Source organism: Sebastes umbrosus, chromosome 7 (assembly GCF_015220745.1).
Source record: "Sebastes umbrosus isolate fSebUmb1 chromosome 7, fSebUmb1.pri, whole genome shotgun sequence".
Taxonomy (NCBI): Eukaryota; Metazoa; Chordata; class Actinopteri; order Perciformes; family Sebastidae; genus Sebastes; species Sebastes umbrosus.
Window position 1 is genome coordinate 25,438,872 of NC_051275.1, and position 18,120 is coordinate 25,456,991.

General features: G+C 40.4%; 1 protein-coding gene across 3 annotated transcripts in view; it reads left to right on the forward strand.

Annotated features, from left to right (window-relative positions):
- LOC119491838 (mitochondrial intermediate peptidase-like) overlaps positions 1-18,120 on the forward strand; it is a 34,216-nt gene that overhangs the window by 11,686 nt on the left and 4,410 nt on the right. For all 3 annotated transcript variants that reach the window (XM_037776076.1, XM_037776077.1, XM_037776078.1), the window contains 3 exons: positions 938-1,054; positions 6,011-6,132; positions 7,759-7,832. In XM_037776076.1, coding sequence (XP_037632004.1) covers positions 938-1,054; positions 6,011-6,132; positions 7,759-7,832 — 313 coding nt within the window. The remainder of the gene's footprint in view (positions 1-937; positions 1,055-6,010; positions 6,133-7,758; positions 7,833-18,120) is intronic.

Below are 18,120 nucleotides of genomic sequence, written 5' to 3' on the forward strand. Positions count from 1 at the left end.
TACATAAATAAAATAATTTAAAAAAAAGAAGAAAAAAAAAAAGATAAAGGCAATTTATTATTATTATTATTATTATTATTATTTTGTCATCTGTTTGTTTGTTTGTTTCTCCTTGCTTTTATCATAAACATTTAACAGCATCTTGTGGTTGAGGCTTGTTTTCTCGACGAGGTGTTCATGAAACCGATACTGAGTGTGTCAGATACTGTAGGTTAAATTACTAGACCATATTACCTTTTTTTTCCTCTTTGTTGAAGGCTGCTGATTTTGGTCTTTTCTGTCTTTTAGCTGGTTTTAACAAACAGGGATTACATAGTCATGAACTGCTTTAAAGGGTCAGTGTGGAATATATATTATTCATAACTGTATTTTCATTAGTGTATAAATCACCTGAAACTAAGAATTGTTGTGTTTTTGTTAGCTTAGAATGAGCCCTTCATATCTACATAGGGAGCGGGTCCTCTTCACGCAGTCCACCATGTTGCTCCGCCATGTTTCTACAGTAGCCCAGAACGAACAAACCAAACACTGGATCTAGAAAGAGCCTTTCACGTTTTTATGTTTCCTGAAGGCCACCGTAGTTCTCCAGAGTGCAAAAACCGTGACTTCCGTTGCTCCTAAAGTAGAGTTATTATAGTAAGGATGGCCTCTGAGCGAGGCGAACGGCGTTACCACGGTTTTGCACTTGGCGGGGACGGCAGTCTTGGAAAGGGAGGAGTGAGCGGAGGAGTACTCGGTTGGTTGCAATCTGCAACCACACCACTAAATGCTGCCAAATCCTACACACTGTACCTTTTAAATGTATTATTGATGGCCAATATAGAATTTGTTTGCCCCTATTCCTATGGAGAATTCTGCCACTGCAGAGCAGTACACTGCAGTGCACACTATTTATTTCTATTTTAATAATAATATGAAATCTTTTTTTCCTGGGCAGATTTTCTATGCTGTCTTGGACCAGATCTACCACGGCCAACCTCAGAACCGCTCCACCACAGAAATCCTGAAGGAAATGCAGCAGAAATTCTACGGCTTGCCTTATACGGACAATACGGTACACCCTCAGCTGTCTTTGTGCTATTTAGCAAACTATCTTTGACTTCTTTCGAGTATCCTATCTCTTTAATACTGAGTCTTTAGATCCATTACAGTCTGTGAGGTTTGATAATTTGGGGAAAGTTCTGAGCTTGATTCCCTAAAGAGACTCTCCTCTCACCGCTCAGTTGATCACAGAAACAACACAAACGTGACTGAGTCCTTTTAGCTTCCTACTCCTTCTCCTTCCTCTCCTGGTTTTATATCTTTTACCCAGGCGCAGCAGCGTTTAAGGGATTAAAGCCTTTTTGAAGCCCTGCTAAAATAACAAAGCGGAGGTATACTTTGAATGAGCCCTCCCCGGGGGAAATATTTGAAACTCTTCCTCCCGGTCCTTTAATGAAAAAAGCTCTCTATTTCCCTCACTTTTGCAGCTGTGCGCGAGTGGGTGAGGCCAGGAGGGAGAGGGGAATCAAACACGGTCATAATTTAGCCCGGAATGGCCTTCATTGAGCATTTACTCTGGGCTATAATTATGTGGGGTGCCATCAGGCATAGAGATTACAGAACTGCTGTATTTTCTCCCAAACGTCAGTGTCCAGGCCAGCGTTTACTCCTCAAAGGAGTCCTCCCACTCTTCTGCTTTGTAGCTCCGTCTCCAGAGACGGTGGTTTATGTCATATAGTTTCCCACTGTCGCAGTCGTTCCTCTTCAACTTTTCAAACCTCACTGAAAGCTCTAACAGACACTTCGCCTCCGTACGCACAGCTAACCGCAGCAGGATCGTTTTCCTCATTTGAACTCAGAAACTGAGTGATTGCAGCGCTTTAAGTTTCATGAATTGGCTCATCTTTGGATCAGAGCAAAGCAAGTGAAAACAGATTTGTTTAGATCCTTCAATGACGGACTCTCCTTGAACTTGTTTCTTTTTTAAAATTCGCCCTCCGTGTCTCTCTCCTTTTGCCTGTCCTCATGGAAACACGGCTCAGGAAAAGTTTCCACAGCAAAGCGAACATTTGAGTGGCTAATAGGTTAGGGAGAGCCGCAGATTATAAACATTAGGGTGATGCTGACATGTGTATAGTTTATGAAGCAGGGCTATCATTTCCCGCTGTGTGCAGAGAGAGAGAGAGGATCAGCTGTGAGTAACACAGACCACATGCTCACCCTTGAGCCGAAGATAATATTTGGAATCAAATGGCAGAAAGCAAGATGTTCTGCTCGCTGTGTTGACATTTCTTAAATCTGCAATTCTTGGCTTGAATGCTTCAGGGCCAAGCGGTCACTCCTCTTTTTATGGAGCAGTGTTTCTAATGCTCGCTAAAGCACATATAATCCACTCTCTCCTGTAAAAATGTGGAAATGCACCACACAAGTTTAGAAAGAACAAAAAGTGTCTTTTATCTCCCGTACAAGAGGAACAAGAGTAAAAAAGCCTGTGCTGACTTTGTCTCCTTTTGTAAGTGAGGATCAAAGGGATATCTCGCTTACATGTCGTCCGCTCTCACAAGACTTGACATTAATCATTTGATGTGAGGCAAAGGAAACAAAGAGGAGCTTGGAAGTCTGAATCATTTTCGTGGCACGTTTTGACAAAAGTGTTTAGAGCGTGTTGTCACACCAAACAGCTCTTCAACAGCTGCTTATTTGTTTCCAGAATCTGAGCTTGAACTTGAACAACAAAAAAGCACAAAACAGCTTTTTTTTCAAATATATGAATTTAGTTTTTATGCATCAGAAGAATTTATGAACAGAGTTTTTGTGTCAGTGTGAAACAGCTAAAACAGACTTCTAACCTAACATGACCGAAGGCACTGTATCACCGCTGCGTTCAGCTGACAAAGCAAACTCATTCAACTTGAGCTTGCCCATGGCTTTCCGAGCCAGAACTCCTCTCAGGAGTGCTATTTACTCTTATTAAAGTCACCGCGGCCCAGAGGAGTCTCGTCAAGTCAACACTTTGGAGCTTAAGCATTTTTAACGCTGTTGGATCGCCTGGACCACATCAGACCACAGAGCTCTTTCCCAACACGGTGAGCAGCCCCCAGTTTAAGCTCTCAAACAGCTGTTTTTAACGTTTATTACACTTTGAAGTCCAGTAACACAGTGGATCTCAACCTTATTTTTGTGTCAAGGACCCCTAAAGTGATACTCATTAAGTCATAAACCCCCATTTCTTTCGCTTCGGGATCGTAATAATCACTCTTTAAGTCTCTTACTCACATTGGGCTCACCTCTATAGTGAATTAAATAGTGAGAATAAACTATTCCCCATTTTTGGGGACCCCCTGGAACTCCCTCAAGGACCCCTGGGGGTCCCCGGACCCCTGGTTGAGAACCACTGCAGTAACATGGTTTTGAAGATATTTATTCATCATGAAAGTAGGTGGTGTAGTGGAGGGTATACTCAGGTGCACGGGGTTTACCAACCTCTTTTTCTGGCAGTTTACTTTATACCCACTAATCAGCCAAAAAGGAATATATAGAAGAGTAAACCCACTTCCTCCTCGGAAACTTACTACCTACCCTACCTGCCCATCTACCCAGTAGTACACCCACCTCATTAACGACCACTACAGCACTGATGAAAGTGTAATATACTGTGTTTTTTTAAGGTGTTTTTGGCAGGTGGTGATGGTGGTTTTTAGATTAGTTGTCCACTTTGTGGTATTTTAATTTAGACAGTGTTTCATTACAAGGACTTTAAACTGCTTTATAAACATAACAAGGCAAATAAATCTTTCTTAGAATTATAGCATAATAATCCATTTTTAACTCCTTGCTATACCTTCTACCTCTGACGTATGTTATATAATAAAGTATAGATGCAGAGGTGACAAGGTGATTTATGATTTCAGATATGACTTCACAGTACTAACCTGTCTATTAGGGCTGGGTGATATGGCCAAAATCTTCCATCAAAATATAGGTAATTTAATTTCTCTAATGATATATATCACAATATAGCATGTTTTCTGGTAATTCAATAAAGAAATTGTCTATTTTAAATAATCACATACTCCTTTGTCAGTTAAATACTTTTTAAGTATTAAATACTTATTTAAAAAAAAAAATTAAGTATTGAGTATTTTCTCATTTTAAGAACTTGAGTGCAAAATGAACATTAGTTTTAAGAGAAATTATAGTGAAAAAAATGTATAAATATAGGCCTAGCCTATAACACGATAGAAACAATATCAAAAATATATATAACAATTGACATTTTTATATTGTTTTGACAATGTATATCGTCATATTGCCCAGCCCTACTGTCAGTATAATCCCAAACTGATGAAACAGACTTTTGATATATTTATAATGAATTAATAGCATTTCTTACAAAGTATACAATGCCTTATAAAGAGAATTAGATCTCAATGAGACTTGTCAGATTAAAGCTGCTATAGTCAGTATTTTTATATTATTATATTATATTATTTATATTAATAATAGATTACATGTGTAAATTGAAAGGAGTCTGTTCCCTTTAGCTCTTTAGAGCTTTTTAGCTTCTTTTAATTCATTGTTTTGGTTTTATGGCCCACAACTTTCTACTGTTACAGAGCCAGATATTTCCCTCTGGAGATTAGTTAAAGGATATATGTAAAGGTGATAATATGTGAATGTTTTGTTTACTAAATGGCCAAAAAATCTGTTTAAATTCAGGATTGCAGGAAATACAGTATACTGCTTTATAAGGCGTTTTCATCATTAAAAGGTTTAGTTTTGGGGCTGCAGTGATTAAAGGACCAGTGTGTAGGATTTGGCGGCATCTAGCGGAGAGGTAGCAGATTGAAACCAACTGAGATTCTCCCGTGTGCTAAGCGTGTAGGAGAACTATGCTGGCCGAGGCGAAAACGCTAATGGCCCGTGTCGTGTGTAGATATAAACAACTCATTCTAAGCTTACGAAAACACGATTCTTATTATCAGGTGATTATACACTAAAGAAAACATACTTATTAATATTATATTCCATTTTTGCCGATAGATCCCCCTAAATGCTACACACTGGTCCTTTTAAAGCCACTTTAATTACCAAAGAAAATGAATGTACCAGGATGTTCTCTGGCAGGTAGATCATTTGTGTACAAACATAAGTTGTCTACATCCTTTCAGATATTTATTTCACTTCCAGTTTGTGTATAAATCATAAAGTTGTTTAAATTGGAGGTGGAGGGAGGCGTCTGCAGTCTGTTATGGTTTGTTAACTGTGGCAGCTGCTGTCTTTTCTAAATGGCTGAATGTTTGAGTGTTTGCCAGCTGAATTCCCCCCAGAGTCCCCGTTTGGAAAGATCATAAAAGGGCTTGTCTTTATAGATATGGAGAGGGGCCGCCTCAGGCTACAGCAGGGAGAACAGAAGAGAGGAGAGGGGGCTTTCTACCATTTAGGAATTTCCATGTAATGTCCCTTTTAAAGAAAGAGATGGCAGGTTGTGATTTAGTGTTATGTTATAGAGGTAAAGGTGTATTTATTCCACACATGTAATGACATCAATAAAGAGAATAGAGGGAGCTTAAAAGATGAAAAAGTGTTTGACGTATGTGTCAGCAGATATTTAATAGTTTAGGATTTATTTTTCATTAATATCCACAGTTTAGTTGCTGTGCCAAAACTAAAACTAAAGGTGGACTTTCACAATTTTGAGACTTTTAGTTTAGTTTAGTATAGAGATGTTTTTTTTTTTTTTTATCCCTAGTTGAAGTTTAATTGTTTAACATCTTCAGCCTCACTTTTTACTGGAATAGTTCGCTGCGGTCATGAAACAGCTTCCCTCAACAGGTTTTTACGAGCAGAAACATTTAAGCCTTTTAAGGCTGTGATGTCCTCCTCCGCCACGCTGCTCCCTCACTGTATCCAACAAACTCATTTAACTTTGTCAAGATGCCCCGTCTTTTCACTCAGGTGAAGGTGATAATGTGGCTTCATTTTTTATTTTTTTTAATTTTTTTTATTTCCTCTATTTCCTCCACAGGCGTGGCAGCTGAGATTCAGCCACCTGATTGGCTACGGGGCCAAGTACTACTCCTACCTCATGTCCCGCGCCGTAGCCTCGATGGTGTGGAAACAGTGCTTCATTCAGGATCCATTAAACAGGTGAGACAGCTGCTCAAGTTTGAAATATCACACTGAGCACGCAGAAATTTGAGGCAAAATGTTCAACTTACTTTCGCATTTTCTCGCAAAACTTGTTCATTTAGGGAAAGACTGCGATACCAGTACCCGAAGTGATACCGATACCGATACCAATAGAGTACTTAATTTGATACCTTTTTTTTTTTTCTACGTCATTCGATACCCATCATGTGAATGGAAGGACTCAGTTGTGTAAAATGCCACCAGGCGTGTAGTATAGCCATGTTTTCAAATGTTTTGGTGGCATCTCGGCACGCTGAGCTATTGCTCGACTTCACCACACTACAGACTTTATGGGTTGTAGCTTCTGCCGTAGTGGACCAATCACATGTTGCCTTAAATCAAATAACGCGGATTGGCTGCAAGCAAAACTATACAAATCGTAATTTTTTCTCGATCTGGGTAAAAAAAAAGGATCGATTGCAGGTATAGTTTGACTGGAGAAGTTTTGATACTACTTGGTACTGGGTTATTTCGGTCGATACCTTAAAGGTATGGAGTACCAATACCCAGCCCTAGATATGGGGCACTGAATTTGATGAATTTATTGTTTATCAAACCAAAAATCAGACAACTAGCTAACGCACCCTGCAGCCCCTCGGCCTCACTTTGCTGAAAGGAGAGCGGACGGCAGCTCCGGAGGCGGCGGGCAGTGAGGCGGAGGAACCATGGGGGGTGCGCTAGCTAGCTAATTCTTGTCTCATCTGTGGTCTGATAACAGTAAATTCATCAAATACATTGCCGTTATCACTATATTCCAAGCTACTACTAGCTGTCACAGGGACTCTAAATGGAAAAGTTTTGCGAGAGAACGCAAAAGTTTCTCGGGAGAAATCTCGAAGCTGCTGATTTAGCATTGATGATTTTTAGATGAAGCGTTATGGAATTGATTTTTAATAATTTGCCATATTTGAATTGATTTGATTTTCATCACAGTGATGGTCTTCAGTTTCCACAGACGTATGTTTTAATTAACCGACAGTCTTCACTTTATTTTTAGTCACTCGTAACCTTTGGTTCTAGTAAGAGAGGCACGCAAATGATTTAAAAGCACAGCTTGAACCTGTTTTACATTTAGAGCGTTTAGACCGATGCCTCCTGACAGGCCACCTTCCCCTGTATACTGTTAAAGTCTCGGCCGCCTGATATTGAACATGACATTAATATGAAACTCACGCCGACTTGTCAGATGTCTTCTGTAGTTCACAGACACTCACCAGCATCCAGAGCCTCCCTGATCACAAGTGTTTGCCTCTGGACAAAGTGTGAAAGCTTTGTTTTGAAAAAAGAGGCCTCTTCCATATCTCCATCTCCATCGCCCTGCAGCGCTTTCAACCTGCCTCTCGTCTTTTTCTTTTTGCTTTCTCTCTGTCTTCCTGTCTTCCCTCGCCCTCTGAGATTGTTTTAGTTCCACCTGCAGTTGTCAGATCTCTGTTTCCTGTCACCTGTGTGTTGTGAACAGGCAGCTTAGGAGACTTGGCCCTGGGCTCCGTGTGACAGTGGTGGAGGGGTTTTACAGGGGAGCATACAGGTGTCTGTAACCTGATCTCTTTTCTCTTCTGTGTTTGTCTTTGCTCTCTTTCTCAGGGACATGGGTGAGCGTTACCGTCGGGAGATGCTGGCCCATGGAGGAGCCAAGGAGCCCATGCTGATGGTTGAAGGTAACTTACCATATCCACCCGTTTTTTCCCCCAAAATGCTGACAGAGTCTTTTCATATTCACCCATAACATTCAACGAAGAGCTTTATTTTATTACCAGTTCATCTGAACATGCTTGGGTTGCATCAGACTTAGGAATTGCACTTCTAGGCCTCAGTTCTCCTCTATTTTTGGGCTCTCAGCTGACCTTTTGACCCCACGGCCTTCAGGCAACAGTCATGCCATCTTGTACAGGACATTCCCCAGAGCAGATTTAGCTGTTTTGTACCATAGTTCATCTCCAGGTTTCCTTCAGTTTAGGAATGAAGTGTCAGTCCATTAGCTTCCAGTAGCACCAGTAAAATAGGTTTTGCATAATTACTGTAACGTAATACTGTTGAATTTGTTTTGACAGCCTGAAGGGTCAACTGCTCTTGAAAGTTGTTTTTTTTCAGCAGTCTCCCCTCATGTCAGGCAGAAAAACGTCCTTGAAAAAACATACTAATTACTAGTTACAATGTGTGTCAGCGGGAAAGTGGGCTACCTCCTGGTCTGAAAGCCAATGAGGAAGTGTCTTAAACTTGCATTCTTTCTAATAGCCAGCAGGGGGCGACTCCTCTATTTGCAAAAAAAGCCTTTTTTTGGTGTACTAGTACTTTGATTTGTTACCGCTTTTGCACATTTGAGAAGGTTTCTTTTTTCAACACTGGCCAGTGAACAATAATCTAGATTACAGAGGAAGAAGAAATAAAGAAATTGCATGATAAATACATGAAAACGGTAAACATTGTTGTATATTACAAATACCATAAGACAACTCTGAACCCAATTTCTCCCAAGGAAAGATCATGAATCAATAGCAATGTGCCAAATAGGTGTCCATTACAGTCCTTTAACCTCCTCTAAGTCCCCTGAGTGGAAATTTAGATCGAGTTTGTCATCAGACAGAAGCAGCTGTGAGTCCATTAGTCAGGTGTTAGTTTTTTCAGGTGTCTGCAGCTGCTGCTGTTGTGGTTTGGCTTGCTGTGGTTTGGCTTGCTCTGGTAAATTGGTGCCGTTGTGGGAGCTCAATCACAATTTAACACACCTCCCAAAGTTTCTTATCTTTGTTTACAAGAGCAACCAAAGAGACACAGCTAGTCCTACTGTGTTATAAACTGTTGAGTACACTATTCATGCTAGTCCAACCCTTTTCTGAGGTCAGTTATTTGATCTGCTTTAAAAAACAAAAACTTTACTTAAAGACATTATGCTGCTTTTTTTTTTTTTAGCACAGACAAAATAGTGAAGGCAGGAAAGACGGACATGGATGATTATAGGTTTGAGCCCTCAAAACTGCTGATTCTGCAGGACTGAAATCAGTCTGGTACGTTCCACTTTGTGTTTAACCAACATTTTTCAGCCATGCTAGCAGCGTGGCTCTAGCAGAGATGGCAGTGTCGGTCAGTTGGTCCTCCACTTTGGTCCAGACTGAAATACCTCAACAAATATATTGGATGGATCGCAATGAAATTGAATATGTCCTCCCTGAATTTTAATAACTTCGGTGATCCTCTGACTTTTCAACTAGTGACATCATCAGGTTGACTTTGTTCAATAATTTGATTTATGATCAAATACCTGCAGAACTAATGACATTCCCATCAGCCTCAGCTGTACTTTGTTAGCATGCTAACACACTAAACTAAGATGGTAAACAATATACCTGCAAAACCAATTATTCCCAAAGACTGGGTCACAGGAGATTTCATTAGGGTCGCCAAAAACATTTGCAGAATTTCTTCCATAGTCCATATCTGCAGTACTCCTTTGAGCCACGTGAGGGAGCCTGAATGTTCGTATTGTTCTGATAATTGTAGCCTAATTATGACATTGAATCTAATATGAAAGGCTAGTGTACATTTGGTAGGTTTTACTGAGGAGAGGGAAAAAAACAAAGCCTGTTAACTCCACCTAAACGCATTTAATTGGTCTCCTTTATAGAGTATTTAACTAGGGATGCACCGACTTATCGGACGAACATCAATATTGGATGATATTCATCCAATAATTTTGCATTTCACTGCGCATTTGCATTTCACTGCGCATCCTGCATGAGTACGTAACAAATAAAACTCTTGAATCTTGAATCTATTCGCCTTGTTGACTGCCATCGGCCTATCGGTAAATATGGCAGATGGCAGTGGCAGATGTTTATCTGTTGCATTGCATCAATGTTGCACCGGCTAAATATTGAGTTGGTTATAAAGTTTTTTAAAAAAAATCTTTTTCATGTGAAAGAAGGTTATATTAACAGTTGTTTCATACATTTGTATGACTGAATTTGTTCTCATTCAAAGACAGTGTAATGAAATGCTTAATGACTTTGAAACAGCTCTGTTTTTTTTAATAATGAAGACGTCTTTATCGGTATCATCACAGAATTTCACAATCAGTTTATCCCTATATTTAACATGTGTATATGTTTTCAGTAACACACATAAAACAAAGTTGTAATTTGTCAAACGTATATCTCTTCGAAATGGCTGCTTCACCTATTTAAGATAATATAAGATGATGTGGAAATGGCGGTAAAAATGGTCAGGAACATTCATTTACGCACAAATTTGCTCTTCTAACGATTTATAGATAAAAACATTGTGTTATAATTGTCATTATGAGCATGTTAGCATTCAGCTCAAAGCACTGCTGTGTCTAAGTGCACCTTCACAGAGCTGCTAGCATGGCTTTAAACTCTTGTTTGACTTTCTGTTTGTAACCATCAAACTGTAGTTAATCAGGTTATATCATTTTAGTAGAAGCTGTAGTTTATCTTCATATAGGCATGACAGGCATAACAAACTACTTCCTCCTGTTGCCCTCCTCCCTTCATCCTCCCATCACTTCCTCCTCCCCTCCTTGAGCAGCCACTGTGGCGTGTCTGGACAGGACAACAGAGGAGAAGGTGAGGAGAGGGATTAGTAATATCAGGTGACATTTGGGAGTGTACTGTAAATCTCTCCCTCAGGGTCACCTCCTCCCTCCTCCATCAGATTGTCCCTCTGACAGCTCCAGCCAGGGCTGCGCCCAGACCTCTGAAATTACAACCACCGACAGATCAGATCCTTGTTATTAGATCTACTGGCCAATTAACTGTTGTTGAACTGACAATATTTGCTTTTATGGCTCCCTTTGAAGTGAATGCTACTCTAATTATAGGCCAAGTGTGCAGAATAGTTATCAGGGTCATAGTGATCCCTGTGGCTGTCTTTCCCAGCCATAAGTCATTGTGCAAGGCTGTAAAAATGTCCGCTTGAGGGATAATACGTAGCCAAAATAGTTTTATAACAGAAAATGTAGATCAAATTAAAAGAGCCTTGAAATGGTTAGATGTTCGTTCCAGTTTCACATTTTTTCACATCTTTTTGGTCCACTCTGTGCCCCTGCGTTTATGATAATCATCTTACACCCGTTTCTTTCTTCTGTTTTATTTTATCATAATAAAATCTATCCGTGTCTGGAGAAACGCTCAAACTAAGATAAAAAGCTGCCACATTTTTAGTGAGACTCATCCAGACGCCTCCCCATTTTGATGGCTACATATGTCCTCATAATTTACTTTAACATCATGAAAGTCAGAGTTATAAAAGTACATCAGTGCATGTGCTGAAACATTTAGCTTTTCACCACTATTCGCTGTGGGGTTGAGCGGTTCACGGCAACCATCTTGAATTCCTATCGGGGAATGGAAAAGGATTTTATAAGAAGGGGTCTTTTATATCAAAAGCAGTATTTAGAGCAGAAGACTAGAGGAACGGACACAGAATCCAGATCCAACCCGTCACACAAAATCCTTTCAAACAAAGACCCTTGTAAACGGAGGTGTGTAACATTTCCCTGCTATCCCCTTCGGCAAGGTGGTAGAGGGGGCACAAGGGCACCGAGGGAACCGGAGCAGGCCCAGCAAGGCTAATCAGAGGCCAGTCTTTATCTGCAGGGCTCCCTCCCCGCCACTGGATGTTTCCCAGGAAAGACGGTGTTGAAATGTAAACCGGGGCATTAAATCCAGACTAGCAGCAGGAGCAGCAACAGGACTGAAATGAGTCAGAGAAAAAGTGAGAGTAAGAGGGAAGAGAAAGGGAAGGAGAGAGTGAAAGGTGATCGACTGACTGAACTGAACCTCGGCTCCCGCCACAGAGAAGGCTTTCATGGCCCAGACTGTTCCCATAGCCCCGACCGCCGAGCACAGAAAATGGATCTACTACGGCTCGGTAGCCGAGTCCTTTGTCTGGAGGCAGCGTGGCTGAATAGATTTTATGACTGCTCGCATAGTCGCTAATAAACCCCAAGAGCACGGTGGTCTGCACAGTCCCACAGCATTTTTTGTGACAGTGATGTATAGTTCAGTTTGAACCGGAGGAGAGGAACTTCACAGCTAAGATGTAAACATAATTTATAGCCCTTACTTAAAAACAGACATGATTTGTGGTGAAAATTATCTTCAGTGCTCCACACAGTGCAGGTACCGAGGGAAGTGTCTCATCCTTGATTTACTGATGGTAGTTTGCCTTTTGATGACCACAGCGCTGTGAGAAAAAAGTCATTAAAAAGTCCTGAAAAGTTTGAATTTATGAATTTGTGTTCGTCTTGGGGCAGTTTTCAAAAGGAAATTCTTTAAAAAGAGACTACAGCCGTGCTAGCAGCACTGTGAGTTTACTTTGCCACCTGCAGCGCTTTGAGCTAAATGCTAACATGCTCACAATAGGGGTGGGCGATATGGCCAATATCCTCTATCACTGTACATATCATTTTATATCCCAGCAACGGTTTATATCAAAATACAGTAATTGTTCTGTAAATTCAATTAAGAAATTTAAAATAATAACCATACTGTACTTCATCGCATTTGATTATTATTATTTTTTTTTTGGAACTTCCATACAAATAAAAACAGCTGCCTCGCATGAGACACTTGAGTTAATAACAAAAGACTCAAAATGTAAAACCACGGTGGAAACAGTACTGCCAAATCTCTACTGGTGGGCACATTTCTACCATTGCACGGTATATATACCGTCACATCGCTCAACCCTATCTCACAATTACAATGCTAACATGCTGTGCTGATGTTTGCAGGTATATATCATGTTCATTTAGTTTATTATTTAGCATGCATTTGTTAATTAGCACTGAACACAAAGTACAGCTGAGACTGGTGGGAATGTCATCGGTGTTGCAGGTATTTAGCAGTGGGTAACCTCCAGGTCTGAAAAGTGAAGGCCAATATAGAAGTGCCTTAAACTTGCATTCTTTCTAACAGCCAGCAGGGGGCGACTCCTCTGGTTGCAAAAAGAAGTCTGATTGTATAGAAGTCTATGAGAAAATGACTTCTCACTTGATTTATTACCTCAGTAAACATTGTAAAATTACCTATAGGTACAATGTGTTTAATTTTAATGTGTTTTGTAAACTGTTCCAAGTTCTTGCAGCGCAAACACCAAAAGCAGTTTCCCCAAATTTAGTGTTTGCACGCAGGACTTAAACCTTTAGTCACTTGAACGAGTAGAAAGAGCATAAATCTGATTGTGCATTTTAATACAGATTAATTTCATGTTTAAATAATGAAACTTTTCTTACATTAAGAGGTTTTTGTAGGGTTTATCCTCAATAACATTGCAGGTTTTTCTTCTTTTGTGAAGGCATTTACTCAGCAGAGAGCCTCCCCGTGCACTGTTTGTCATCACCCTTGTCTTGCTTGCTTTCTGGGCCTGGTTTAAGTGTTTGTAGAAAAAGCTTCCTGAACTTCAAAGGAATAATTACAGAGGCAGTGAGCCAAAGTTTCGCCTCCAGGTTTGACAGAGGTAACTGCTTTTCACACCTCGACATGTTTTGAATGGTTAAAAGCAGCAGCTGAACGGCTTCTGAAGCAGCCAGAAATGTGTTTTGAAATGTGCGATCATAAACTCTTAAGTGACTAAGAGCTCCGTGCGCTAGTCCGTATACGAGTATAGTTTCATACATATACAGGGAATGTAACACTATAAAGGCTCAAGTTACTGCACGCTCCAGTTCGTTCCCATTTTAAATGTACGTATGTGGCGTACTGCTGCTCCCTCCAACCTTTAATTATCGTATAAAAGCAACCAATTAAATCTTGAAAGAACTGAACACCGCTGAGCCCAAAGGACTGGGATCAATAGCTCTTATAAAACAGCTCTGATTTGTTAAAGACAGTTTCCAATAGTGCTGATTAATGCTCCAAAAGCAGAATACAGGATTTTTAACCTGCATTCTGCTATTGGAGCACTAAAAGTGTGAAAGTGCTTGCTACGCTTACTTTCAGGGAGCCAAGAAAGAAATATATGTTTTTTTGTAGAAAAGCTGCACAACTCTATATCTTTAATGTTCTCACTATGAAAAAAGAAATGGAATAAATTTCTCTTTTTTTTTTTTTTTTTTTAACAGACCGTACATTTTTTAACCAAACAGTGGAGATGGCAAAAGGGAAAATACAAACCATGTACAGTTATTATGCTAGCAATAGTTTAATTTACCAACATACGGTATGTCAATTTGTTACCATGACATTAATAGTATTAATAGTCCTAGTATTATTTCAATGTATTTATTCTAGATTTTTACCATATTTACAATAAACTACTTTGAAACATGTCAGAAATGTTGAAAAATCAGTGAATGTCCATAAGTTTGTTTTTATTTCATTAAAAATTGTAAATTTATTATCTTAGCATCACTACTTTTACCAAACTCAACCGTTTGGTAGAGCATGTATTAGACAGTAAAAAAATCATAATTAAATTATTTTAGCATATACAGTATATAATGGAATGACATTAAATGCACCATATTAACAACAATGAATAATAATTTTTTTTTATTTAGTAGAAAATAGTAAATTTTAATTACATCATTAGTTTTACTACCTTCACCAACTGAACTGTTTTTTTAGAGCATGGTTTTAAAAAATGATTTGCCCCTTTTATTAGACTCCAAGTCACATAATTCTTGTCAGTAAGGCCTCTGAAACGATAATATATCGATAAAATATTCCTGTGAAAATTAGACCAAAGAAAAGCCTCATGTCTGGAGTGAGTTTTTTGTTGCTACCTTCCTGTAAGGAGGGGAACTGAAAGTTCAACCCATATTTCAATAAGATATAGTGACTCAAAATGTGCTCTACCAAACAGTCGAGCAGAACGTTTTTATGGGCTAGAGATTGTTCTTGACTGTTCTTGAAAATGCATATTTGACTAATGATCAATTTTAAAATGAAACCCATATTAAAAATGTCCTCAACCAAAAAATGGGAATATATATAGATGTATCTGTTCTTTGAAGAATTTAGGTCATCAGACACTTTACTCCCATTTTCAGAAAAATTCTTGCTAGGCGGTAACTCAGATGTTTGATAAATTCAACCAGCAGTAACTGCAGGCTGGGCAGCGATTATGAAACATAAGTTCTTGTCCCTAGAGCTGTCATTACCGAGGCTCAGAGCTGTTAGCCTGCCACACAGGTCTTCATTTGACTGATACCCATCGTCCACCACCCTTTAAGTAAATAAATGATTCTGTACATGCTGCTGAGATAAAGCTCTGTTTACTTGTAACAGAGTGCAAAACCGTGGTCCCGCCAGCGACCGTCTGATTTGAAGTAATACAGTATTATAGTAAGGAGGTAAAGAAGAGGGTCTGTGATTTGAACGTTCCCACACCAGCTTGGAAAGATTGGGTAGGGATAGAGAATGAGTAGTGCACTTTACTTCCCCAACAATACTCTTGAAGTACCCTTGAGCAAGGTACTCAACTTCCAATAGCACCAGTGGGGCTGTTCAGTGACCAAATTGCAAAGCAGGGTTTGGCTTAAAATGTGCATTCTTAGTCAGCAGTGTGCAGTCGTTAAGAGAGATCCTCTGTTATTTGAAATACTTTGTTCGTTATGTGTCTTAACACCTGCGCAAACTCTGTTTACCAAGTTGGCCAACACTCCAGGTCCTGAGATGACTGTAACGGCGGGTAGAAGCCGTGTTCCTCAATGAACGTGTCGGTGCCATTATGAGTGGAAATGGAAACTCTTTAATACGAGATGACTCACACGGCAAAGCCTCTGTCCTAAGGCTCTCCTAACAATGGACACAAAGCACAGCCTATGTTTAGTTTGGCTCTGCGTTTCCTCTGTGCCTCGCCAAGAGTGAGTGTATCGGTCTGCCCACTGTAATGTTGTCAACTCGTACAGTATCTGCACTGTGGAGGCACTGCTGTTGTAAACCATAAGTGACTTGGCTCCAGTGAGGTCTGTGGATGATCCAGTGTGTAGGGACACTTTCTGGAAACAAAAAACGCTGTTGAATTATTTCATGTAATTTTTCAAGGCTATGAGCACAGAAAATAAAAAAAGGCCCAGAAACACCAACCCGACATCAAAGAGCTAGCGGCGACAAAGGCCAACCTTTGAGTCATCTCACGTCGCCTTTGTCTTGGCCAAAAAGTTGCACTTTAACACACCGCAAAGACTACAGCTGACGGCCAACTACAACATACGTTCTGCGCCTTTTTTGAGAAGAAATAACTCTCCACAAGAGGCGGCGGTAGTCTGTATTCATCATTTAAAAAAGGAAATCGGAAGGCCGAGGGTGGCGGATATACAAGCCGTTGTTATGATACATGAAACAAAGCAACGTTTGCTGACCATTTTCACACCACTCTCACTCACCTCTTAGCTTCATTCCAGATAGCCATGTGGTTGTGAAAATATCCGTGTATTGGGATGATCGGATGAGAGTCTTCTGTGTTTTTCCTCTTGATTTTACTCATTGGCTTGCTTTCCTCACTTCCGTTTCTCTTCTCGTGCTCTGATTTGTATGAGCGGAAAAGCCAATCAGAGTGATCTCTTTCACCATTGGGCGTTGCCGCTGCCGATTGAACATGCTGGATCGGATGGAAAAACCTCCGACACTGGCAGACAAGAGCCAACGGAGTGGGACACATTGCAAAAACTAGGCTGACAGACGCTCACCAACAGCCCCAAACTGTCGACAGCTGACCGTCGGCTTGGTGTGTCAGGGCTTTCAGGGTGGAGGCAGAAATCTCAAAACCTCGACTAAAAAACAAACTATTTCCACGGATGAATATCGATGAAATTTGGGACCCTTTTTAAAGGATCAGTGTGTAACATTTTGGGGGATCTATTAGCAGAAATGGAATATAATATTCATACCTATGTTTTCATTAGTGTATAATCACCTGAAACTAAGAATCGTTGTGTTTTTGTTAGCTTTGAATGAGCCCTTCATATCTACATAGGGAGATGGTCCTCTTCACAGATTCCACCATGTTGCTCTGCCATGTTTCTACAGTAGCCCAGAATGGACAAACCAAACACTGGCTCTAGTCAGAGCCTTTCATGTTTTTACGTTACCCGAAGGCCACTGTAGTTCTTCGACACGCTTGTGAAACTGTGGTAACTGTGAGCCGCCGTCTGACTTCCATTGCTCCTGAAGTTGTGTTATTATGGTATGGGTGGCCTCTGAGCGAGGTGAAGTTGGTTGTTATTTGCAACCACACCATTAGATGCCAACAACTCCTACACACTGTACCTTTTAAATGCAAATGAAAAATAATGTAATACAGTCCAGAACAAAAAACAATGTTCTAGGTTTTTATTGTTGTAGCAGTTTGAGGGGTTTCTTCACATACCGCTGTGATTCATACTGTAGTTTACCCTCTGCAGCTCCACCATTAACCTCTGCAGTGCATCCATTTTCTTTAGCTTTAGAGCTCAGCTTTTTACAGTGTGCTGCCGGTCTGTTTCGTGTGACTCAGCCCCACCTCCTTGTGTGTATCTATAAAAGCAGCTCCTCAGATCAGATACTCCTCCACAGTGTTGTTATGACTTTGGGGTTATCTGTGCATTCCTCTCAAACTCTCCCAGGGATGTGGGCTGAGAACAGTCTCACTCCTCACTGCTCATTGTTGTACCTCTCTTCATCTACTGCCGGTCGCCGTATGAGACCCAGGTGCTGACACCCCAAGCTGTTGGTGATGAGAAGCCAGCGAGGGCGCCATTATCTACCTGACTAACCTCTTTCATGGTCACGCCTCCCTTTCCATCTCTAACTTTCTCTCTCTCTCTCTTTCTCTCTCCCCTTCCTCCTCCTCCTCTGCCTCTCTCATCACTCTTGTCATGTTAGCTTTGCTTGTTAAACACACTAACCTGTGGCATGCGAGGCTCCAGACATCAGATCCCCCTGTGGACACACAGTCAGGAAATTACATCTATTAGAGAAAGTGCTGGTGATGCCGCAGACAGTG